General features: G+C 40.3%; 1 protein-coding gene across 1 annotated transcript; it reads left to right on the top strand.

Annotated features, from left to right (window-relative positions):
• On the top strand, window positions 1-24,931 carry LOC145903366 (collagen alpha-6(VI) chain-like). Its single transcript, XM_082991443.1, has 39 exons — window positions 1-22; window positions 311-455; window positions 745-901; window positions 7,380-7,468; window positions 7,771-7,886; window positions 9,169-9,309; window positions 9,742-9,814; window positions 9,915-9,991; window positions 10,189-10,292; window positions 10,472-10,574; window positions 10,724-10,846; window positions 11,046-11,189; window positions 11,315-11,455; window positions 12,259-12,377; window positions 12,726-12,882; window positions 13,126-13,288; window positions 13,574-13,714; window positions 13,932-14,122; window positions 14,386-14,479; window positions 14,629-14,772; window positions 15,162-15,307; window positions 15,692-15,877; window positions 16,492-16,564; window positions 16,874-17,038; window positions 17,485-17,593; window positions 17,834-17,998; window positions 18,319-18,430; window positions 18,681-18,801; window positions 19,137-19,277; window positions 19,615-19,728; window positions 19,900-19,965; window positions 20,270-20,405; window positions 21,423-21,564; window positions 21,819-21,962; window positions 22,204-22,395; window positions 22,709-22,798; window positions 23,704-23,770; window positions 24,100-24,238; window positions 24,565-24,931. The coding sequence occupies exons 2-39, from the start codon at window positions 365-367 to the stop codon at window positions 24,569-24,571; spliced, it is 4,683 nt and encodes a 1,560-aa protein (XP_082847569.1). The 5' UTR covers window positions 1-22; window positions 311-364; the 3' UTR covers window positions 24,572-24,931.
• Window positions 24,932-26,256: the final 1,325 nt, after the last annotated feature.

The following is a 26,256-nucleotide window of genomic DNA, read 5'->3' as shown; positions in this document are numbered from 1 at the left end:
TGCACAGAGTCGGGGTCGTAAGGTAACACGTACAGTATAATGTGTGTACAATTGCTACAAAGTTGCAGGAAGCCCGACATAGGCTGACGTATGCTTCCCTCTTGGGCGGTCTACAGTGTTAATAAATTAAGCTTCGTGGAGTTAAGTTAGCCCGTGTCTTACGTATAGTGTAAAGCTTTCCGATCTGTTCGCTTATATTGATATCTTTTAACGTTTGTAAAATTTGCGAACGAACCAATTGTTCATAAAATCCTCGGTTGCAATTGCTCCTATTATATGTTTTTCCTCTTATGTTTTATATTTCTTTAAGGCCTACTGACTTCTGTTGGGCAAGGTTTGTGAAGTCGCTCACTGACGTAAAATTATGACGTTTACAAGATGGAAAATCGCGTTGTTGATTGCAGTCACGTGGTTCTGCACGCTTGGGCGATCGCAAATGTTCGACGGGGTTCCCGGTAAGAAATTTTACTATGTATCAACACGGATTCTTTATTGTATTGTGTTGGTAATTTTCATACGGTTTTATAGTCATGGATTTTCTATACTAATCCTCACACTCCATGATCTGTTACTTGATGGCCATAAAATGATGATTTTCATATGCAGTTGTTTACAGGAATGTGTATAAGTTCACTGTAAAAGCATTGTGATATTGGTTTCAAAAACGAAATTGAACTTACCGCATTGATATTAGTGGCATAGACACCCATCTAAAGTTGTCAAACTAACTCAACTTGTTACCAGGTTGTCGTACCACCAAATTGGAGCTGGTTTTTGTCGTGGACGGATCAAGCAGTGTTTCCAGGGAAGATTTTCGACTTGCTAAGCAGTGGATTCATAACATGACCCTCAACTTTGACATCAGTCCTTACACAACCAGAGTGGCCGTCGTCCAGTACAGGTCAGTGCATTTTCACGTCGTAGTGCCACTGAACCGAAACGCCTTATCAGATTGTGCCCTTGCTTGCACTCGACGCAGTTGGAGTGTACAATGATTGAGCTCATTAGGGGGTTTGAAACTTAAATTCAAATTTTGTGATCGTTTGTGTTAAGAGAACTCAGGATTTGCAGTGCTTTAAGATGTTGTTGTTTGTGTTTCATTTTTTGCTTCTTGCATTTGGGAGGTGGACAAAACCTACGAATGCGTGGTTTGTTTATCGTCATAAACGCACCAAGACAGTACACACCATGTGCCACTATTCTGATACTTCTGTAAACAAAGGATCTTGCACAATCTTTTTTGGTACTGGTTAATAAACAGTCGCTGTAACTTAATTGGGCCCAAAGCCACATAAGAAATGCCGGCGCCGTCGGACAAAACCCACAACCGTCAACAAGGAGCTCAGTCGAGTCCCAGAAAATTCCTACCGCCTCCATTAGAACCCAAACGGTTCCACCTCCCGATATTTCACATCAAATCACCCAGTGAACAAGTTGTTGCAGAGCCCTTGACGCATGGGACATTTGCGGTTTAAAACGCACGTTCTGCGCTTTCAAACCTCTGATGCCGGTTAATGCGCAACTGTCGTCGCTGCGTTAAGTACACGCACTTGGCAATGCGAGACCTGGCTGTAGGTAACGCCTACTATGTGATTGGATCGGTGTGCTGCGTGATTGGGATTTCTTACGCCCTTTTTGGTTAAACTATTAAGTGCTTTAATTGTAAGAAGACATTTACATACCGTTTTTGTTAATGTAAAAAAGAGGTACAGGTTTGAAAAATACACTGACATTAGGCCAACCAAGACGTCAGCAACAAACTGAGGCCAATAAACCTTTACGTTATCACATGTTGTAAATCCAACCAGCTACGGGGCTTATAGCAATGCTGGAATCCCAACGTTTTACATCCTTTGTGGCAATATCTTGAATTTGAATGAAAAATATCGGACTGGTTTGTTGATGATTCGCTTCGTGAAGCGGAAAGTTCGTTCGCAACGATGGAGGTTCCATTGATTTCCACGCCTGCCCTCATGTCTGTTTGTAACTGATTCAATTAATCACGAAAACAGGTGGCTTTATATGCACATGTGAGTATGTTGCTTTTGTAAATTGTTGGAATGATTCCCTTGTTGTGTTGTGATGTCTTTTGCCCGGTTTGATCGGAATCGATTGAAAAGCGTGTCGTCTTTGAATTGTCCTGGACGAAATTTTCCGGCCAAAAAGTTAGGGAAATAAATTGAAGTTTTTGCAACAGCGTTCATTCAATTGCGCAGTTTCCTATACCTGAAAAGCCCAAACAGTCGTCATAGCCCCCTTAACGACGATGTACGGTTGCTATGTCGAATCAATGCTATACCACCAATAACCTATTTTCACGTTTACAAAAGTGACTACAAAATCGTGATTGTAAAAAGTTCCATGTTGTGGTTAGAGAAAGTCGTTTTTTCAGCAACAACCTGGTTTAAAACGTTTCTAGAAGCTCTCTTTGAAGTTTACAGAAGTAGCAGGAATCCGTTCACCCGTATCCCCAACCGGAAAGTGCCCCCCCCCCCCTTTGCACACCATTCTCGCTTTATTTCGGCGTCAAGCGCCGGCTAAAGACCAAAGATAGCTGCATTACATAATCCGTATAGACGTCCTGGAATTTAATACCGCAGAATCCCGTGCAATGGTGTATGCGGCCTATGGTCTCCACACCTGTTGTAAGTCTCCATGCCGTGCGTGCAAATCCTACAAGCTCGGCTCAAACAGACAGATCCGTTGTTCCATCATACCCAACCATTACGATAATACGGCGTCGCGCTATAAATTGTCGGTCCACCAACCCTCGACATCCCTACCTCAAGCTCCGTTTTAGAATACGGTCATTGTTTCAGGTTCGTCGTTCTTATTGTTGTGGGCCGTTTGGCTGTTTTAGGGGCCATTGCCTCCTTATTGCTCTCATCGGATATGGCGTCTTCTTGAAATTACCGGCTGCCACTGTAGTCCTCTGGTTGGCATTGATGTCTGCAAACCTCAGGACTACATGGTGGCACTTTTAAGGAATACATTTGTGGACTTGATCTTTGAACTAGTACCCGTGATGGCCAAATTACTGCCCTTTAACGTTGTTAACAGCGTCTTTGGAGTGCCAACCTCAAAATATCATTACTTTAAGCAGTGTTTCACAGTTGGAAGTGATTCCTGCCAACAATGCGTACAGTATTTTGCTTCAAATGGTTGTAACGTTTAGGTGATTACCCACATCATTGCGTATAGCCCTATGTCCAAACGTTGGAATGCGGCTGACATTAAACTATTAATTTAAATTTTTTCAGTCACGTATGAATTCCAATAAACAGCCGGATGTGCCGACCTCCTACTGTGCAACCTTTTGAAAGCGATTAATTTAAAATATTTTATTCAACATAATGACACGGTAACGCCCAAGTGATACGAAAACATCAATGACAACATATCCTCATTTTTGCGTATTTTTCTTAAAATGGAATTCTTGATCGCCAATAGTTGCGGGGTCAAAGTCAGTCAAACGTAACTCATTTCATCAGCTCGAAAATGTTGCTTCATCGAGCGTGTCCAATTTGGTGAAGTTTTAAACGCATTATATTCATTTGAGCGCTTTCATGCAGTAAATCCCAAATAACTAATTCGCTTATTTTTCATGCGATTAAAAGCAACCGTTATATTTTCTTTTTTTCCGCACTCCAAACATCATAACCGCAACCCTTCCCAAGTTAACGCCCATCGCCCCCCAGGCGCACACTTGGTCCCAAAAATTCGCAACGAAAACTCAAAACATCCTAACCCGCGTGGTATGTCACAGAGTCGTCAGCAGATATTGTTTTGCCAACATAGAAGGGGCGTCCACAGCCAGGTGTCTCGCACCATCAAACTTCTTTTAAGTGTCTTGATCCTAATCGATGAAAAGATCGCAGTTCTCACATGCGAACTTGGGCCCCTGTCTCTTTTAATGCCGTTTTGACGCTTTGCGATTGGGGCTGCGATTATCGAGAGATTCGACGTTCGTATTTTGGATTGCTCGGCCTTTTCTGATGTCGCCCGTCCACACAGCCCGGTTTCCCGCTCGTTTCCAGGTCTAAACAGTTCCAGTATTGCGGCGTCGCAAATTTAAGACTGGGGAAAAATTTTTCGCCGCATTGCGTGTTGGTTCTTGAAGACGGAAAATTTTGTCATCCATTGCAACGAATTTTCTTTTTTCCACGACCTGAATTGGTTTCATCGTTTTTATTGTACTTTTGAAGGGTTGATTCAACTGCAAGATGTTTCTATTTTTATCGGCAAACTAACCAATTACCAAGATAGTGCGCACAAAGACTAGCTTGTGTTGTCCCAATTTAACGCATTTACGAACATATTTTCTTGTATAGGTTTTACGAATTTAAAGAAACGAATCTAAATCAATAATTTTTAATCAAAAGCACAAAGTTAGGCCAATTTTTATAAATAAAACTTATACAAAAAATGCTTTGCATAGTTTAGTTTTGATGTCACTTTTCGAAAGTTCCGTTTTGGGAAACACTGACTGTTGAATGTGGTGATATGTGTCGGGTGTTCTAGACAGGAAATACTGGTCTAGGGTGTTTCCCCCTTTCCGTTCCACAATGGAATGTACAAAACCCGTTTCCCCATTACATAATCTGAACCCACTTAAACCGAACTCGCGACGACCCTCCCCACGTTCCTGTTAATAATTTCCTCAAAACTTTGCACGTGATTCGTCTTTCCATGCCAATGGGGATCGGAATTGACGTGAGAAGTGATGCCAAACATCGTTCGATGACCGGAAAGGTTCTAAATTGTTGGAAAATCCGGTATTCGCAAACAATTGGCATCGTGTTCGGGTTGATTCGATTACACATCACCGGTTTTTATGCATTTTTGTTTCCAAACCGTGAAAATTAATCTTGCAGGCCATTCATGCTAACGTGCTAGATAAAAGAAGCATTAGTAAATTGCCTTTTGTTTAACCTTCTGATAGATGACATAATTAAAACACTCACCATTTCAAAAACAATCCAGTTGTATTTACGAACGTATTTATTCGCACGCTGAGAGCGACAACTTACTTCTCATCAATCGCACAAGTCTGGGGCGAATTTCTGCCTCACAATCTACTACGCCACAAAGACAAATTACAAAACAATCAGGACCACACAGGGCGTACGTTACCGTGGCCCGCGTGTCCGGGAACATTTGCAACAGGAGGTTTCGAGTTATAGCGTTAAACGCACCGACGACAGGGCGACCTTTGCGTTTGTAAGGTTGTATAGCGGCCTACAGTGGAACTGGCACCACAACAAGTGTTTTGAAATAGGAGATTAGCGCCCGGGTGCGCCGCGGTCACGTTGGTTCGTGTGCACCACGGGGTTAAGACGCTGGTTTACAAATACGTCATTAACCCTGATTTGAAAACTGAAAGCGTTGCGGCATTAGTGTCGTGTGCGAGATAGCGCGGGTTCAAATCTCGGCGAAGGTAATTAAAACTATGTTTGTTTACAGGCGCCCGCATAAGCTTCATGACTTTTAGTTAGTGAAGAAATTAACTTTCGATGCAAAGAGGACATTGTTGACTATTAAACTTTAACTTACGTCATAAGATTATTTCGGTGGCTTTTGATATTTGGCTGACCCCGAGGCCTTGTTTGTATAATGTTAAATCCGGCATTGTTTTAGGAATTTTTTTGCATGATACATGTAGTTGTACTACAACCCAATAGTTGTTTTTTAACAGTCATGTTCCTTCCAATAATCCCAAACTTATGTCGACAATTATCAACAAACGACAATTTTGTGTATTTTGTTGGTCTAACCACACAAACTTACTATGCGTCAAGTTGACGAGTGTTTGTTTACACAAATGCGTCCATCATTGCTGCTGACTTGACCTCAAACTTAACCTAGGCTTTTACCCTTTAAGTACCCCCTCTACATATTTCCCAATATGCCTCAATGCCACTACAGTCTGATTTCCAGCATAATTGACGTGCTGCTCCATACTGTGTACCTTGCGGAAAGCTTGATATTTGCTCTAGGATTTGTTAGACAATGGCCTTCTTTGTTGGTCCGATGCACAGCAGCTGGGCATAAACTGTAGCTTGGGTGCATTGGAGGTATAATTTCCAGATCCTCAGAATGTGTGTATTGCAGGCCAATCCTCGGTATCTTGCATTGGTTTTAAATAGGTTTGCATTTAATTAATGTGTTAAATTCAGACATAAGGTATTTAGAAATATTTCTGCATTTCCTTTCTGTGTTAATGCATAGCATTAAACGAGTTAACCTTTGTGCCATCTGTGCAATGCTCAACAGCAGAATTAACCGCAGTTTTACCGCATTTCCCTCTGCTGACTCCGCCAATTACAATGCGGTTATTCCATAGCAAATTGCGTCTATTCGCGTCTGGCTTTAACCTCTCTTTGTGACGTGTGTTTACCTGTTTGTTGCCGTTTTGTTACGTCAGAAAGCCCCTGGGGTCTTCAAACTGCAAGCGGTAATGGGTGTCGCGACAGACAGTGGTGCATTTTCTTTTTTGCTCTGCGGTTCGGAAGAACAAACAAACCCACGCTGGATATTTTTGCAACACGATTTTTTGTGGCCAAAGGTCTTGTGATGTTGTTTCCTCGTCAAGAAAACGGTATATTTGTGCTCGTTCTGAAAAGGGTTATATATTTTCTGCTTGAAATAAATTGCAAATTACATTTAAATTGATCTATTATCGCTATCGGTGGTCCATGTTGTTAAACAGTAATCCAATCATGCGTGACGACCGGGAGCAAATATTTCGCGCTCACCTAACCTTTGACCTTGGAAGTGAAATCTAATAACCTTGAAATTCTGTGAATTGTGACAATTTTTTATGTTTATCAGAGGGGTTTGAAGTCGTTTCGAAGTATTTGTTGATATTTTTTCAAACATTGGCATTAAAGGCGAATCTCCCAAACATTTCTTCCCACGAAAGTCACCCAGGCGTAAAATCCAAGAAGTAGTATTTCTAGTGATGCGTATATATTTTTCTATGTACTGAGCCTATATGTTCTTTTGTATCCCTGCAGGGATGCCTTACCACATGGAAGGCAAACGTAGGTAAATAAACTTAGGGATGTACCGGATACTACTCGGATTCGGCCGATTCCAAATCTTTTCTGTATCAGTGCATCCCTAAAACTTCAATCATTTCATCGCAAGAAGAGTTTAGCCAGATTTTTTTTATATTTGCAACAAGCACTGCGCAACTTACTTACCGGGATATTTAGGCAATGGTTATTTGTCTAATTGTAATCTCCATTACACGTTTTGGGTATTTTGTTCAATATTGGCAATAAACATCACGCAGTTATGCAAAGAAGATACACGTTTTGAGTGTTTTGCTCACCAACTGTGAGTTTGACGATTTAATTTTGTCTTTCTAATTCCAGCTCACATCCCCACACAGAATTTGAGTTGGATTCTTACGAAGACGCCGCAGGAGTTTTGCGTGGAATCGACAACATCGCCCATATGTCTGGTAAATTTGCTACGTTTAGAAAACTTGAGGTTGCTTTTATCATTTTGCGAAACTATTGTTTTATAAAAAGATTTCCTACGAGTCAAAACTCAGCGAATTTTTTTCGTTGTATAACGGGAGTATTTTCAGGGTGCAAATTGTGAAATTAAATTTTTATAAAAATGTCAAATAAATTGAATTTTCCAAACACCTAACCTCTCGGTAGTTTTATATCAATTATCATCGTTCACAAAAATACACAAACCCCTTCTTCCCAACCTAATATCTCACAATTTCCACAACATTACGTAATATTAATTCAGGAAACACGCGAACTGGACGAGCTCTTCAATACGTCATCGACGAGGTATTTGTCAGAGCGAGGGAGGGGGCGTCCAAGGTTGCTGTCGTCATTAGCGACGGTCGAAGCCAAGACGAGGTGAAAAATGATTGTTTTTTTCCTTTAATTTTTTTTCTTTTTTTTTGTAATTTTCAACCAATGTATATTCCATATAAAGTGACTAATCCAGCTAGGCTGCTATGCCTGGGCTGCGAAGCCTGTAAAACTAATGATCTCGATACGACAGCTGTGATCGTGAAGTAAGGACCTTCGCAGTGGTCGATCCTGCCAATCATGCGATTGCACGAAACTTTCCTGCGTTGTTCCATGTAAATTAGGTTACTTATAATGCCATGGCAAGCTTCTGTTTACTTGTTAACAATTTAGCGTAAGTGTGCGTAACAACGCCTGGACAGCAGCCCGTGAAGTTTGTCCATCATTATCATTCACTAGGCGCGCAAACTAAAAGCATCACAAAATTCCTCACTTATGCATGTTTATTTTTGGTCATCCGTCTTCGGATGCAAGCGTGCATTCAAACCGAGCAGAAATCAAAGTAGAAATGTCTGTCTTAGATTTTTCGATTATCTCAGAAGCCATCTACGTAACCTTTCATCTGCAAACGGCGTTATTTAATCTATAAAACTGAAGCATGCAACGCGACCTTCGCCACGAACAACGACTGTTTTTAGAACTTTTAGGTTTATTTTGGGTGTTGGCCAATCCGGGTGGCCGCTCCCCGTGGTCGGTTTGTTTGTTGTAGCTGTAATTCTTGTTCGTTTGTTGTTATTACAGCAAAGGTCTTAGGTCGCTGTTAATGTGTTGTCACTTGCTGGATTTATTTTGGGTCGCGAAATGTTCACATTTGGTTCGTGATTTTGCTGCAACTAATTGCTCGTTCTGCTCCATGAGAAGCAGTTTTTTTGTGGGATGATGATTTAGTAAAGAAATATGGTTACGGTTGGTATCTGGATATAACACCAATGTGCGCATAAAAACCATGAAGCTTGAATGTTAATGATAAATTTGGGGTAATAATATCAGTTTTTGGATAATATAGAATTAGGGGTTATTATAAGTCGACAAGACTGATATTTAGATGGAACAAAAATCCAATGCAAACAGCTTCACGAAAAACTCGCATCGCAGCCGAAGATTGCCCGCGGGTCAACCGATTGATTGAACTTTCCTTCAAAACAATTTCTTCCACCACGCGCAGCCACTTGTTTTCAAACCGTGGCCTTAAACAGTTGAATAACATAACCCGCTCCCGCGGCACTCCAATCTACGTGGTAAACATCACCGGGCAGCAGGATATAAATACAAACCGCGTGCGTCACATGAAAGAACCCCCTTCAACCGACGTTACCTTCATTCGCAGGCAAAACAAGCGGCCGCTGCATTCAGAAGCGCTGGCATCGCAACTTTCGCCGTTGGAGTTGGGGACATGACGTCATCGGCGGGTGTAAGCGAGCTACGCCAGATTGCCAACATGGCCGACGATACGGAAGGTGTTTTCATGGTGGGTTGTTTATTGTCTGTGGTCGCTTCAAGTGTTTAAGTGGATCCACATTGAAACATAGAACGCTGAAATACACGAATTTTCCAACTTTGCAGACCATTTTATGGTAGCGGACCTGAAAGATTCTGAGAAATTGGACTAAAGTAATTAGGACATTACCGATTTGTTTGAGAAACAATGCATAATTTTCTAATGTAAATTGTTTCTGCAAAAACTCGTGGGTGATATTTTTCATATTTTTTGCATTTGGCTTTAGGCTTACCACACAAGTTACAGACGTAATGTTCAATTTATAAATTCACACTAGAAAAACGAATATTGAAGTAGATGACAAGTGTCAACAAAACACTTGCTTCAAATGTATATTTAAATGGAGACACATTTCCATTTATATCCTTTCCACGGTAAAATTTACACATTAACATTTCGAAGGTGGAGGATTTCCGCTCCATCGGGAAAATACAGGAAAGGCTGATCGACGCGGTTTGCGAGCAAACCGTGAAAGGTGGGAGACCAAAGTTATATTCACGGATGTTTTGACGCGAATTCCGGTTCTTTTACAGTGTAACATCTCTTCAGCTTATTTAAATATTCTTACTTTGTAGAATGTCCAACTGCTACGTACGATCTGGCGTTTGTGATCGACGCATCTTCCACAATCGGTTACAACGACTTCATGAAGGTCTAATAAAGATTTTTTATTTTCGTAATCTTGCCGAGCAATTAGTTTTTTGATAAGCATGTGGAGCCAATAATATGAATTTGTGTATAAGCTGCAGCTTATACACAAATTAGTTTTTTGTTGTGTTTTTACACAAGAACAGATTATCAGCTACTTCTTGCGTATCCGGGAGTTTTAATGGCTTCGTGTTTTTCCAGGTCAAGAAATGGATGAAAAATATTGTGAACGCGTTCGACATCGGGCCAAACCAAACACGAGTAGCAGTTATTCAATACAGCACATACGTACAGGAAGAATTCAAGTAAGTTGTGTTATAATATATAATTTAGATGCGGAACTCTCCGAAACATAACAGTTTAGCGATCCTTTGGATCAACTTGTAAGTACCATGTTTGTATTCATGTCACAAATAAAGGTTTTGGTTAGACGTCTTCTTGATTCGCGTTTCTTGAACATCAAAGATGTCTATTTTCTTTTAAGTTTTGGACAACTTCTGACCAAGCGCGAAGTTTTGAATGCTATCGATCGTATGGATTACGTCATGGGAGACACCCACACTGGAGATGCGCTCATGTATTTGTTGGTGGGTGATGACTTATCATGTGGAAAAAAAAAGTCGAACAAATTATACTAACGTCGTTATACGCTATCACCCTTTTTGGGAATGTCTTTGTGCGCGTTTTTTTCCTTACAATTTGTATAGAATATTCATTATATTGTACCATTTTCCAGAACGCGATATACACGGAAGGAACCGGGGACCGGGCAGATATTCCCGATATTGCAATCGTAATGACCGATGGAAAAGCACAGGAGCGCCACCTGGTGGAGACTGCGTCGCGACGCGTTAATGAGGTATTTACAATGAATGGTGAAGAAGGCCATATCGTTATAACGTGCTGTTGTGACGATTTTTCTATTTTGGCAATCTTTCAGTTTGCGTTGTTATTTACTGATAACCATATGCTATCAGTCAGTCTCGTTTAGCTGCAAACGTTGGAAAAGCGAATCTTAGAAAATGTTCAGTTGCGGAACTTTCCTGTTTGTTGAGCAGGCTGGTATCACCGTGTACGCGGTTGGAGTCGCCGATTACAGCCTTGAGGAGGTTCAGATTATTGCGTCAGACCCGGACGACAATTACGTCATAGAGGCATTGGATTTCGATTTAATTGAGATGAAGAGACTTGGATTGATCAAGGTAACCAGAAAACCGACAAGAATTTACTGAGTCCACAAATTTAACCACGTGATATGGTTATGCTTGCTTTGGTGTGAAATAGGTGTTGTTTCTTGCAAGATCTGTAATTGCGATATTTTGCACAGAGCATCTGCAGCGAAACGGAACAAACTTGTCCATCAGCAAGCGCAGAAATCGTTTTCCTTATCGATGGTTCCAACTCTATCGGTTATGGAAACTTCCAGAAGCTCAAACTTTGGATGAAGAATATCGTTGACGCTTTTCAGGTTGCTCTATAATGATCATTTGTTTAAGGGACTGAATAAAAGTTGGTTTTATTGTAACGACGTTGCGTGTACAACGAGGCTTCATGGTTGTGGTGAATTATTTAATCTTGATGAACATTTTAGTAATTAACTTAAACGATGGTTATTTCAGTATATGTGTTACTATGTTGCTTAGATTCTAGTACTCACAACACAAACACTGTACGCGGCCCTAATCTTACCACAGTGATATGAACTAAAAACTTTGATCGTGCTAAAAGGAGAAGTGAACACTAAAAGTGCAAAAGCACCTTTTTGTCATGTCCATTTTGTTGTGCTTTTGATTTTTTGCCGATTGGATGTACCCTGGTCAAATCCCTGATAACGTTTTCCCGTCAAGCAAGAGATTTCGATGCCTTTTAACATCTGTTTAGTGTGGATTGTCACTCTGTGACTTGACCCTAGATCACATTTTGAGATTTGTGATTTCGATCTGTAAACTCACTCGGTGTTAGAGGAGTTTTCCTCGCATTTTGTGCCTTCAAGAGTTTTATCTGTCACGTTGGTGACCACAAACGGACAATTTAAGAACACCCCCAAATATCCGCATCACCTTAAGCTTGTTTTTGCAATACTTTTAAAAGCATAAGATGACATCATTAAAAATAGGGCACGTCTCAATATTTTTTCATAACTGTGTACAAACCCTGTTAGTGTAACGTTGTATTATTAGTATAGTTTTAATTGTTAAAAGGACAATGCGATATTTGTTTTAATTGTGACGTCATACACAACTTCGACAAACTCGAACTTTGTATTTGTAGGTCGGTCCTTACTACACGAGAGTGGGCGTCGTCCAATTTACGGAGTCGCCACATTTGGAAATGGGATTGGACGATCATTCAAACACCCAGTCTGTACTGATGGCAATTCAAAACATCAGGTAGACTGTCATTACAGACCGCTTTGCGCTTCCCATGGTAGTGTCGAACTATGTTTTGATCTTAAACGTGTTTTTTTTTGCATTCACTAATGATTAAATGATTTGAGTAGTGAAAACTTACCCCAAGCAATTGTGAATATTTGCTCGAATGATTTCTCAGAATTATGCCTTACGTATTACCATAACAGCAGCTTTGCAGGATGCTAATTTGCAACTGAAACTGAACAGAAGTCTCCTATGTTGCACAACACTATTAAACAAGCGATAGATACGACGCAATCTTAATTTTATGCATGCATGGAATGCAAATGTTTCTATTACAAGTCAAATATATTTTGTATATTTCAGGTACCAGCGTGGCGGAACCAACATCGGTCGTGCAATCGACTTCACCATCAACAGCGTCTTCTCCGAATCACGTGACAACGTTCCTCGTATTCTGATCACTCTAACCGACGGACAATCGCAAGATGACGTCACAGTGGCCGCTAAGCGTGCTGAACAGGTAGGCGGAAGCTGTTGTACTACCCTGAAACTTACTTTATATACCAAATATGTGGGTCATCGTATTAAGTTTTGCCTGGAGCTTAAAATACAAAATACACAGGTGCACCACCAAGTTACATACTGAAATGCTGCATCCAAACCTTTAGCTTTTGTGCTTAAAAAGACACCAAGCATCAAACAAAAATAGAAATTATATTCGTAGTTGCATCGGTATCTATTGACGAATTGAATTCATTTTCAGATCGGGATTCACACTTTAGTATTCGGTGTTGGCAACACCGCACCGAGTCAACTCCGCCAGATGGTGGCGCAAGATGACAATATGTTTCACGCCTCGGGTTTCGACGAAGTCCAGCGGATGCACAGCAAGCTGGTGTCTCTCATCTGTGTACAGGCAGAACCAGGTTGGACAACATATAAATTTAAACTATTTCGCATTACTTAAAATTTTTGAAAACATGAATTGTTTGATATTATTTTTATGAAATGATGCAAAAGGAAAGAAGTTTTTTTTTCCAAGAGCTGCTAATTCAGAAATGGTAAAGTGCTTTGACAACCCCTGTATGTTTATTTTGACTGTTCCATTTATGTTTATTTTATATGTTTATTTTACATTTAGGTTAGACAAATTGCTGGCTTAACTTGGATCGTATAAACTTTATTCTCACTTAAACATCGTTTCTATACAGAGTGTTCAAGTCAGGAGGTTGATCTCCACTTCCTGGTGGATGGATCTGAGAGCATCGGAGTGAGGAACCTGGAGAAAGTGAAGACCTGGATGAAGAATATTGTCAACTCTTTCGACGTGGGCGAATATACGACCAGAGTTGGTAGGAACTTAAACATGTGAATAGGAAACGAGAAAATGGAACAGTTATCCCAGGATAAATAAATTTTTCGAATCTTGTTTTGTCTGGCGTAGCTTTTATTTAGTCATGCTTACTGTGCCTCTCTTACATTATACTGATGAAAACATTTCCTCATATGTTTACATTCATCGCAAATATTTGAAGTATTGTCATGTCATAGCCTCCTCTTCTTTTACAGCTTTAACCCAATATTCGTCTGACGTCAGACACGAGTTTAACCTTCAAGAGCACGCGTCCAAGCGTGAGATCTTACATGCCATCGATCAGATGGATTTGATTGGAGGACCGACTTACACAGGACAAGCATTACGTCAGATGAAAGAGGAGGGTTTTTCTGAAGCGAACGGAGGCCGAGCCGGAGCACCAAAAGTAATTTATTTCACTTTGAATAGGTTGCGATCATCGCAGTTTGCAAACCCTTAAATGTTAAAGGCAATTTGTACGTGATTCCAATAAATTGGTTCATTTACTTAAATACTCATTGTTTTTTTGTTCATTTGCGTAAAAACAGCATTGGTTGTTGTGATAAAACACAAATATGACACCCTTCACTTTCCTTGAAAACTTTTGGATGTATAATGTGTGTGTTTTAACTACCGTCACTTGCATTTCGTTTTTTTTTAATGTTCCAGGTGTTGATCGTACTCACGGATGGCAGATCAGGCGACAACATTGAACAAGCCGCTAAACTCCTTCATGATGATGGTGTATATGTATTTGCAATCGGTTCGTTACAACCCTTTATTTTACTTTGAACTTTTCATGTTTTAACCTATTTTGTTTTACCGAATTAACGCGGTTAAGGTTATGCGGATTATATTTAATCCAGATTGCTTCTGAATTGTTCATAAAATTTGATTAAACTTAATTTTCAGGCGCCGGGGACACGTGGACATCAGCCCTAGAGGTTATCGGTTCCGCCCCAGTGGTCACGCACGTCCAAGAAGCGGCCAGTTATGACGCAATAAACCGTTTCCGTCGCGATTTGGTGGGGGAGATTTGCAGGGAGACAAAACCAGGTGCGGTTCTTAATTGAATGAAATGTTACTAAAAGAAGAATCTCAGTACACCCTGTTACAAGCTCTGCTGAAAATAACCTTAAACTCAAAACAGCTAAAACTACTTTTGGAAAAACAGTTTTGCTGGGGTTCCAAATGCCTTCCAATCTCACTTGCCACCCCCACACCCAAAGTTATCCCACCCTCCTTACAATACGCAAAATGTAATGTTTGGGTCTCAAAGCGAGAATATCCTATTTTTGTAAAAAGGCGTTTATTATCTTAATGTGAAGGCTTCCAATCAAGGCGTAGCATAGAAGTTGTTTTTTAAGATGAGGTCGCAGAACAAAAGATATTAAGATGTCCAATGTTGCATCATATCATGAAGTTAACTCGATGTTCTGTTTCAGAATGTGCTGAGAGTGAGATGGACCTCATCTTCTTGGTGGACGGTTCAAGTTCAATTGGAGAAGATAATTTCGAACTAACCAAGGAATGGATGATTTCTTTCGTGCGACAATTCGAGATCGGAGAGTACAACACAAAGATCGGAGTGGTGAGGGTTTAATTATTACTGAGAGTCTCGTGTTCTTTCGCTTTGGTGCCCAAGGATTGTTGAACTGTCTGTAGAATGTTGTGTGCCGTTATTTTGAACATTCGCTAACTGACTTCAGATTCTGTATACTATATACAGTGGCAATTTTTTATTGTTTTGAAAACTGCCACTGCTAATGTATGTAAACTCTGTTATGCATTTTATTTATACAATCAAATTTCGCTTTTTTTGACAAGTAAAATGTACATTAAAGTATGGATTGAATAATTATTGTATGCAAAGATGTTATGTCCGCATAAAATCTAGTTAAGGAACTGTAACTAATGCTCGTATAGCAGTAAATGAGTCTCATACGCACTAAACCGTTACTGTTCACCGTTCCAGACTCAATATTCGTCCCAAGTACGCACAGAGATTGACATCGGCCAATACGAGAGCAAGGAGGAATTGATCGACGGGATCAGGAATATCCAGTTTGCCACTGGGAGAACGCACACAGGATCCGCCCTCGAGTACATCAGAAATATCGGGTTTTCGCATCAGCATGGAGCAAGGCGTGGAGCCCCGAAGGTAAATTCAGCTCATGTATTGAAATATTCACATAGGTTAGGGGTCAGTAAATCGTGGGTCGCGACCCAATTTCGGTGTTACCAGGCTTTTCACTTTGGTTCGCTGAAATTGTAAACACAAGTAGGCCTACAAGTTTTCTTGTTCACTGGGTGTATTGTTTTAAACTGTTTCATTATTACGTCACAGTTATACTGTGTTGAATGATGCGCAGTGAAATAGCCATGCACTTATTTGAGACCCGAGAAATTAGGTATATTTTTTGTGGTCGCGCGAAAACTCGTTGTGGACATTTGATAAAAGTAACTAGATTTCGCAGCCCTTCGCAGTAATAGTTTTCGCACCCTGTTCAATTGATGCCAAATAACGTCGCCAACCGCTTGTTAATCCCAATAGGTGCAGAAGGTCTGATTGAAAGCAACCGTACTTCAAACAGTGTGATGCTGATTCCATGCTACAAATTGGTGGTTTTGTAGCCAACACGGATTAATTTTGTTGGTTACGGGCGCTACGTTCAATTGAATTTGGTTCAGGCAAATACACACTTGGGCCCTTGTCGCGGAAAGAACGCAATGGCGGATAAGAATGTTTATTTTATATTCTCGTTTGTTTTTTAGGTTTTGATCGTGTTTACCGATGGTGACGCACAGGACGAAGTCAGCGTGGCCGCCAACCGTCTGCGGGACAATGGTAAACATGTTTGTACTGATATCACTTTAGTTGATCATTAACAATCTCCTTGAAACCTGATCTCGGACCTTGAAACGACGTCCTCAGAAACGATACATGGTCATGTACACTGTGAGATACAGTTGTTTGTCCAAATCAGGCATCTGGTAAATATTTCTCCAGAGGTTGCCGACCTCTGCTTTAAGGCGCCTGAAAGTTTGATCAAATGCTTCAAGACGCATTTTACTCATTCGTGTCAAATCCACCCTCTCCAATCACACTGCATGAAATCAAATCCACACCATTTTTTAACTCATTTACTTCTTACAGACGTTGAGGTTTATACGATCGGGGTTGGTCGGGCCAACATGGGTGCGCTCAGTGCTACCATGGCAACACCATCGCATAGCAACACGTACCACGTGAAGAACTACAACGCGATTACGACGATCCAGAGCCGACTGCTGAGGAACGTTTGCGAGCGTGTCGAACCCGGTAAGAAGATGCAAAATATTTCACCTAAATATTCGATGCAAAAACTAATTGTAGGATTTCTACTTAGGATGAATTAAAAAAAGTACGTGGTTCTTTATTGCGTGTTGAAATAATTAAAAAATGAGACTGATATTGCAATTGTAAGGAATGCATTAGTTGTACACGAATCACCGTGGATAGTGTATCGTGCATATGATACTCTACCTGTATATCCTGGAAAAAATACTCAAGTTATGAGGACCAACGCGGAGTCGACGTAATCCTTGAATTTTTGACGTGTAGATTTTAGTCCTGGGTACTTCTAAACCGTGACCCGGAAGGTCTAGAGAGGAGTTCCAATAAATCTGGTTGGAGAACAAAACTCACAAATTTTCACATTCCAGGAAGTTCTCCTACAGAGCATCAACCTCATTTTTAGTGTTAATATGCGACCCCTTGTTCATTAGATTGTGCAAACACAGCCACCGACCTCATGTTCTTGGTGGATGGATCGACTTCTGTTGGACATGAGAACTGGAAAACTGTCAAGACTTTCATGAAAAACATGACTGAAAAGTAAGATGGGGTTGTAATTAATGTTTATGTGCAAAGCAAAATTAGTTGATTATTGTTTAAAGTTATCACAAAAATACGGTGGGAGATTTTATGAAACAAATATCTTCAAACACTACACCTTATTTTAACAGTTACAGTACAAAACAATATGGAGTGCTTTTTTATTTTTGCAACTTACGTTAGACCAAATCTGAACAGTTAACACACTTTGTTACATCACTATCACATTGTTTACGTCAGGTTCCGCATCGGCGACGAAGTGGTGAGGGTCGGGGTTTTGCAATATTCCACGTGGCCGCGTACAGAAATTGTGATGGGAGAACACAAGGATAAGGAAGAAGTGGATGAAGCCATTGACGCCCTCAAGTGGCGGCTTGGCGACACCTACACTGCGAAGGCGCTGCGGTGAGTTGCAAGACTGGACGTATCTTAAGTGCTTGGTTGGACTTACCTGTTTTTCTGTAATGACTTGCAAAAATAACTTCTTGCCAAAATGTACTGGATCCCAATGTTTTAATTGTTTAATTTCGCGCAGGTGCTTTTGCCTTAAATTTTGGTAAAATAGCGGTGAGTCGATTAGTTTTAGTAACTACTTAAATGGGAAAAAAAGTGTTGTCGTAAAGTTATTTTGATATTCGACTTAATGGGAATTAACCTTAATTTATATAACAAATGCTAATTTATAATTAACCTAATAGTCACTGATGCTTTTGCTTTGTCTTTAGTTACGTGTCGCGGAGTTACGCAGATGCAGAAGTCAGACCAAACCTCATCGCCACCAAACTCTTGATCGTCATTACAGATGGTAGACCCCAGGATCAGGAACGTGTAGCTGACGTAAGATACATAGTCCTTTACAAATATATAAAGTAGTCATAACACAGTGGCGTTTCGGATATTTTACATGATTTTACGAACAAACTATGCGCTAAAAGGGCCTTCGCAGACGTGAATTTAACTCTTGGCAAATATCTGAATAGTATCTACGTTAATACGTTTTTTTTATAGCGTATCCATTACGACTAAAAAAGCAGTTTTTTTAGCAAAACAGCAGTTTAACAAATGTCAACAAATTTTCAAAATTCAGGCTGTTCAAACTCTGCACAGCCAGGGCTGGAGGATTTTTGCAATCGGAATTGGAAAAGTTGCTCTCAGTGAACTTGGAATTCTCGCCTCCAATCCTGATTCTGATCATGTTTTCTATGCAAGTAAGCAATTGCAAATTTGGTGATGACGAGACTTGAAGATCTCTGTTGTTTTTACACACAAGTTAGTAAAAAACCTGTGCGTGCATCTGAGACCGACTTTAGTCTTGCGCTACAAAAACACTTTAATTAAAAGTTATAACGAGTTTTCTTTGATTTAAATCTGATGGAGACTGTGGTGTTCGTGTTAAGCAACTTTTAGATTTTAGGAAGAATTTTAATTTACACAAAAGATCTTAATTCATCTATTTTTTATATTTTTTAATCCATTTGTTCATTTCGTGTGAAGAGTTACGTTTTCCATTAGGTTTTGTCACATTGATATTACTGTGTTGCAGACGATTACAGTTCAACCAGGAAATTCCAAGGTCGTCTTACGAGGTTGATCTGTGGCAGCAGCGACTTCGGGACGGTGGAACCGATCACCACAAGCAAACTACCTGCAAGAAAACCCCCCACACCTTCCAGCAGTAGACAACGTAAGCAAATAACCCAACAAATATCTTGATCTTGCAATATAGTTGCACCATATAGCGCATTATCCCTAGCCTCCCAAACCTTTTCGCTTGTTCCTCTTTCAATTAAATAAAATTCCACGATCTTTAGTCGTTGTTGGACAGTCATCCAATATTTATATATTTATTTTCTAGATATTACAGTTAAATGTTGTATTTTGTGTGAAATTTGTAAATTTTTGCAACCCATTTTGGGAACTCGATTCATTCAATTCCTATTATGTTTCACTCCTAATTTCCTTTCTAAAGAAACCAGTTAATTGGGTATGTACTGTGACGTCATAAACACAATTGTTTACAGAACCGAACGTTATCCGAAGTTCAATAAGAAAACCTGCCGGTCTTTTTTCGGGTCCATCATCTCCGTCACAACCAACAACGATGACAGCAGCTACTTCAAGAACTCCACCAAAACGTAAGCAAAACTTTTTTCCAAGAAAAAACCTTTTTAATTTTCTTCGTAGAACTTTCTGGTTGATTTTTTCGTGAAAGTAAATCGATGGGAAATATTTTTATTTCCACCACTGGTTTCATCCAATGTATTACTCACGAAAAAGTTTAACTATTCTGTATATTATGACCACAGACATGATAAGCGGAGTTACCAACGCTACCTGTCCAGCAATTAGACGTGAAGGCAAAAAAACTACAGGTATTTACCAATCCTTGTAATTTTGGGAATTATTCCCTTTTTGTTACATAGCTCTGACAATTTCCACCTTATGTATAATTATACCACAGACCACGTAAACATTTATTTTCAGATTAAAATCGGTCAGCTTGGTATTTAAGACTAACAACTTGACGAAATGTGTTTGTCTTAGACCCCAAAGTTTCCGTTATTATGGTATTTACCAACTAAATTTATTCAAACGATTCAAAAAAATTCAAATCAAAAAAATACTTCCTTGTCGCCACGCTTGACCGGCCTAACCACGTGATCCCTGCTCATTCAGGCGTGGATTTCCTGGAAGCTATGGGAGCAAGACCGAGTTCTCGCTCCGTTCGACTTGGCAAACCACGAAAAGGGAGCAACGCGAATGTGAAATCAATGCGGATTCGATCTGGCGCCATCCCCATTATGTCTACCACGTAAGAATGGCTCCATTGTGACGTTTGTGTGGAAGAAACCTTGCCTTTTGTCTATTTCGGAGGGGATTTCTAGGTGTAAAATTAACACTGATTTCGACCGTTAAGTTGGCTTATGTAAAAAAGGGGGATTTTGGTTAAGTTTAAAACCATGCGATTGAAAATCTATGTTGGAGGCACGGAATTGGCAAAAACAATCGTCTTGTACGGCCACAGCCATTGGGTTTGTGTTTGTGTGTGGCAACATTCCAACAACCAACAGTTGTAGTAACATGCTGTATTGCTGAACAACACCCATGGTTAAACTTTCTGATTCTGAAGCAGAAAGTGCCACGCGTATGGTAAACAACCAGAAAAACCGTAATAATATGTACACGACATATAACGTATCCAGCATACAGTATGGGCGATGAAAATGCGCACAATACGCAGAACTCTAGCCCCGCAGAAGCTGCCATAGATTAGTGCGAAAGAGGAATTGAAATTCCCTCGGGTAGCGAAGTAATATTCTTCGTGAGGATGATGTTGCGATGCAACATTCCTGACGATGAACGAGATCGAATACCATTTTCCCCACGGGCATCGCCCAAGCCACAACTTTTGTCGCAACTTCCTGGTTGACTACACGTCCGTGTATGTTCTTTCACAAGACGTTTCTGTATATTTATGGTCACGTTGGAGTTTCCGAAAATGTCTCGGCTTGGGGTGATTTTGTTGTGATTTTTTTGTGGGAGCAGGCAAAGCCGATAACCTCTCTGTTAAACGATTTCTGTGTTTATTGTCACATTACAGCGACAATGTTGCCCGCTTAACCTTTGTTATTAATATATAATGCCAAATACAAACTCATTTCAAACCTTACAAAAAGTTTCACACAAAAGGTTTTTGTGGGCAGTCGTTGGTTATGGTCAAAAAAGGTATTACAGAAAACGCCAACCATAATTTTGGATTGTGGAATCACATTCACACTTAACAGCAACAGACAAATTCACTTTTGAGTAAAACTGGATACTTTTACAGGCAGCATTTGCCGAGCGGTCTTCCCATGGAATTCGCCTTCATCGCCACGTTCAGAATGCATGGAAAGACAATCAAACAAACTTGGACGCTGTTCAACGTGGTGACGTCAGCTGGTTCAACCCTCTTCTCTGTATCATTTGACGTGAGTTTGTTGCCGCACGTTCTCGTGTGTTGCTGGAATCAGAGACGTGTTATTTGGCTGTACGAAAACTTCCACATTGAAACCGAAATATTCGTGAATCGCGTCGATTTGCACGTGACTGTGAGCCATTCATAGTCTGTCACATTCGAGAATCTCACAGCGCTGATTTCGGTTTAATTTTTCGTTAACTCGGTGGACTTACTGTCGACGGTAAAAAACGCAACAATATTTGTTCTTTTCGTCCTCGTACGCAGGGCGACAGGAAATCCATCATAATTTCCCGGGCTTCGAGGTCCGCTCCAACCGGTGTCCAAACATCCTTAGTCGGAGGCCCGATGGTTGCCAAACTCTTCAATCGTAGGTTCCACAAGCTCGAGCTACTGGCTGACGCCAACGGGGTGAGTGCCGCTGGTCGAAACATGCACATTTTCACCATTTATGGAACGTTTGACCCAATAAATATCTAACAATAATGCATAGACCTTAAATTCGCATTTTCTGCAGACAACAATTGCTTTTAACCGAACCTCGGCCTTCTTTATGGCTGCTACCCATTCCCTTAGTTGCAAAAAAACATTCTTTGCGATTCAAATATTCGGTGTTTTTTGGAGCTTTAATGTACGAACTTGTTATTTTTAGGTGACTGTAATGGTGGACTGCCAGCAAGTACCCACTCAGGTTAAGCATTCGGCGGCTCAGGTCGATTACCCGGGGTCTGTGGTCGCTTTCATGCAGAGGTCGAACGCCACAGCGATCGTTGACCTTCAAGATGTGACACTGAGATGTGATGCGGACGTGGCAGAGGAATGTTGCGAGATACCCGGACGCAAGGCATGGATTGATACAGTGTTTTTTTCTGCATTGCTTAAGCCGTTGGGTTTGGCTATTTGTGACATAAATGAAGGCATTATATGTACATATACGTATATAAAGCATCAGGGACGTTAAAGATACAGAAAATAGTTTCCTGAGAAATACGTCGAAAGTTACAAATTGAACAGCTACCTCTCAGCATGAAGATAAATGTGAAAATCCTTATATTCACAATTTGAATATATGCCATTTTGTTGACACTAAAACCGTTAGCCACGGGTTATTGACTTCACCTCATTTAAACAGAGATGCGTTTGTTTGTTTTTCTTAGTGCTCCTCATCCTCGCTGGCTCAGTCCTTTTCCTCCTCTCCTCCAGGATCCGGAACATGCGGATGTTTGCCGGAAATGAAGAGTGCCGAGGTGAGAATCATGTGGGGTATTCGCCAAAAGAGTGTCCATTGACCATGTTGCGTTTAATCGTTTCGCCACAGAGGACAAGATCGGCCTTGCCTACTTTATTTTGTAACGTTACAATTTATGTTGGTTTGAACCAGAGGTGCAAAGCACACGACAAGCGTGCCGAATTTGGCACTTAAATTCTTCGAAAATGATCATCGTGCTATGTTTAGCGCATAGTATGGTACATCCTAATGGCTTATTCATACCCTTTGCGTTGCTCACTTGTGCACTTAACCTGTAAAAAAAGTTATCACAAGTATCAAAAGTTGTATTAGCGGCATGAAACATACATCTACATGCAGCTAAGCCTTATTTGCTAGTTGACTGCTTACACCTTATGGCCTCTATGGTGTAAGGTTGGTTCATGTTTGAAAGTTAACATTAAAATACGAAGCCCTTCATCACATGAGCATTGATAACAAGGTTCTTGATCAAAACAATTTATATCATTTCATGGAATTACCATCAGCAACAACGTTTTGTTTTAAACCTAAAACGTTTGAATGAAGAGAATGTTGTGTAGATTATTAATTTTCAACATAAGGGTATCGAGTGCTTGTGTGCGAAAGCCTGTGCGTTGGTCTGGTGACCTGTAGCATTGCTTTAAAAAGGTTGTATCCTGTTACAACCACATGGAGACTCAGTCTTTGGCCAGTGATCCAGAACAGAGTAGAATATTCCTGTACCCACTTCTGTACACCCTCTCGCAGTTATCTTAACCATGCAGTGCATCGATGTCTACCCACGTCAATAATTTTGTTTCATTTTTGTTGTTGTTATTAGATTAACAATATTCTGATTTCACAATTGACCGACAAATGTTGAATCTTTTGCATCCATATATCTTTATATCACTTTCTGTTTAGGTTCGCATTGCCGAAACCAAAGAAATCACAAGGTTGGCCACTAAGATAGCGACGCAAATAGTGGAAGGTACGCAGCAGTCTCTGTTTTCAAAATCACTTTTATATAAAACAATAAAAAAGGTTTTCAGCATCTTTGCAAATTGAAACCACCCCAGAATTTTGGTAAATGTTTATTTTGTCAGTTTGTATTCATAGGGGAAAGTGAAACCGATTTATATTATTAGAGGAAAAATTAAACTATTTCAAATGCGTAGAAACGTAATATAGAGTCACAGAAGCAAGATACGTCTTATCTGTATTTACTTAGGCGTCAGTTACACATTCACCACGGACTGTTAGGTCGTAAAACGGGCTTGCTTCAAACAGGAACCACTCTCACAGTTTGTGTTTGCGCAGAGCGAATGGGAAAATTTCTCCCTCTCCTTGGACTCACACCAGAGGATTTGCTCGAAGGAGGGGATTCCCGCCGGGCGGTACAAGTCCTCAGTCGGAGGGCTGCTGATTCGCGACGCGCTTTCACTCATCAAAAAACTAGGTAAACCTCACCTTTATATTGCAGAAGATCCTGACTCGAAACGCTTCGTTTCCATGGTAACGTTTCGTTTCCATGGTAACGTTCTGGGGCAGTGTTTGTGTTGAGGAAACGATTGGAGTGGTTTATAAACTGGGTTTAACATATTCTGTTATAGGCGTTTGGAAATCCAAGAGATAATTTTCGCCCAGTGTATTATTCTTGATATCACGAAACGTTTCAGTTTTCCGTCCGCTACACGGAGGCGTTCAAACTCTCAAAATTTTGCAACGTTCAGTAACATACCGCTAATCTTCATATCTCGTTGACACAAACTGTGTTTTTTGCAGACAATAATGACCAAGAAAAATGACGTCAGTACTGTCAGAACTCGCAATGGTTTTGGCAGCAAGGAAAAGTTATTTTTTGCTGTGTAACTTTCATGTGACTTATCTGTATCAAGGCACTTTCCAGCAGTTAGTCTGAAAGAATTTCCTCGCTATAATGCTTTTGCTACACCACTTTGTGTTTTTGTAAAGTTTTTTTCACATTTCTGCCCTTATGTTTCTTCACGTGTATTTTGTTTTCAACTTTCACCCTCTGTACAGCTGCTATATATGCCACATATATTTTACTACTGTTTCGTATTTTCAAAATGTATATGAGTGTGTATGTGTGTTTCGAAACTTTAGAAAAATAAATATACTGTCACTTTTATCAATCCTTGCCAATTAATTCTACGCCAACGTAGCTTTTGCAGTTGGTTCATTAATAATTCAGCTTTATAAGCCATGTAACGATCCATTTTCAAAACTCAGTTTTAATATCGAGGAATAAATCAGAATTTAGATATGTCCTAACCATTTGCCATCCTAGATATCATAAACCAATCTATTATTCATGCTGCACCCACCACCTTCGTGGGCTACGCATGTCAATTGTGTTTTTCACCAGGTTTAATTAATTGCAACCGCATATTCGTGCATGACGCAGTATTAAATATAACACGGCTGTATGATAGTATAGCGGTTAGCAATCAGCAGAAGGCAGGAAATGCTGAAGGCAATAGCAACCGAGGATTACAGAGTGTACAGTTTGTATCAGTAGGCATCATTATAAATGCTTCTCAGCAACTGTGATCTTAAGACGCATTACAAAACTAATCAATTATTTTTTGCCAATTTTATGAATGAGATACGGATCACCAGACTGTCGGAGACTGTACAGTGCCCAAGCAAAATCACGTGACGCAACCCAGACTTGTTGTTCAGACGGGAACCAATACCGCCTCTACCTTGGAATAACCTACGCGTGTTGACGAAGAAACAGGAGAGAATTTTCCACATGTGCGCGTTTTTACTTCTCCAGGGACTGTTCCCATCTCACAATGCTCTTTGAGAAAAGGGCTTTTATAGGAAAATACCGGTCCAAATAGCCTAATTAGTTTCAATGGTGCAGGGGCCGATTTTAGCACTAGCTAATTGATGTCAAGTAAATGTTGCTGTCTGCCGTTCCCCTTACGTTCATTGTTTTAAGTCACGTATTACTTGCAAGTAGTTTGATTACAGCTCAAAGTCTATCGACAGCAATCAACGAAAGTAAATGTAAAAAAAGAAAAAAAAGTAAAATGTGAACCCTACTTAATTTTCATGCAAGTATTCCATGTTACTGCAAGGAAACATGGATGATATTTTTTTTTGTTACATTGGTCAGGTGACTTTATTCTTATTTCAGTTTTTTGCGTCATAATCGCGTGTGCGCTTGCGCATGGAGTGAGTGTGTTTATGCTCGAGCTGTTTTTCTCTTGAGCTCAGGCAACTAAGAAAAACTCGTCTCTTTGGTTTAATTTTATTTCGGCTGTGTTTGTGCGGGAATGTAGAGGTTGTTGAGTTGAGAAATTAGTTTCGGTTCTAACCGTTGTTGCGAAGCTGGCTCGACATTGCAGTTGTGTCTGTTTGTCATTTATTCATTTTGTTTATCGCACTGCAACATATTACCGTTACGGCAGTGTTTTTCAAACTTTTTCCAATCACGTACCGCTC

Source organism: Ascidia mentula, chromosome 5, assembly GCF_947561715.1.
Source record: "Ascidia mentula chromosome 5, kaAscMent1.1, whole genome shotgun sequence".
Lineage (NCBI taxonomy): Eukaryota > Metazoa > Chordata > Ascidiacea > Phlebobranchia > Ascidiidae > Ascidia > Ascidia mentula.
The sequence above is the reverse complement of the archived record's forward strand: the minus strand, read 5'-3'. Positions and strand labels throughout refer to the sequence as shown.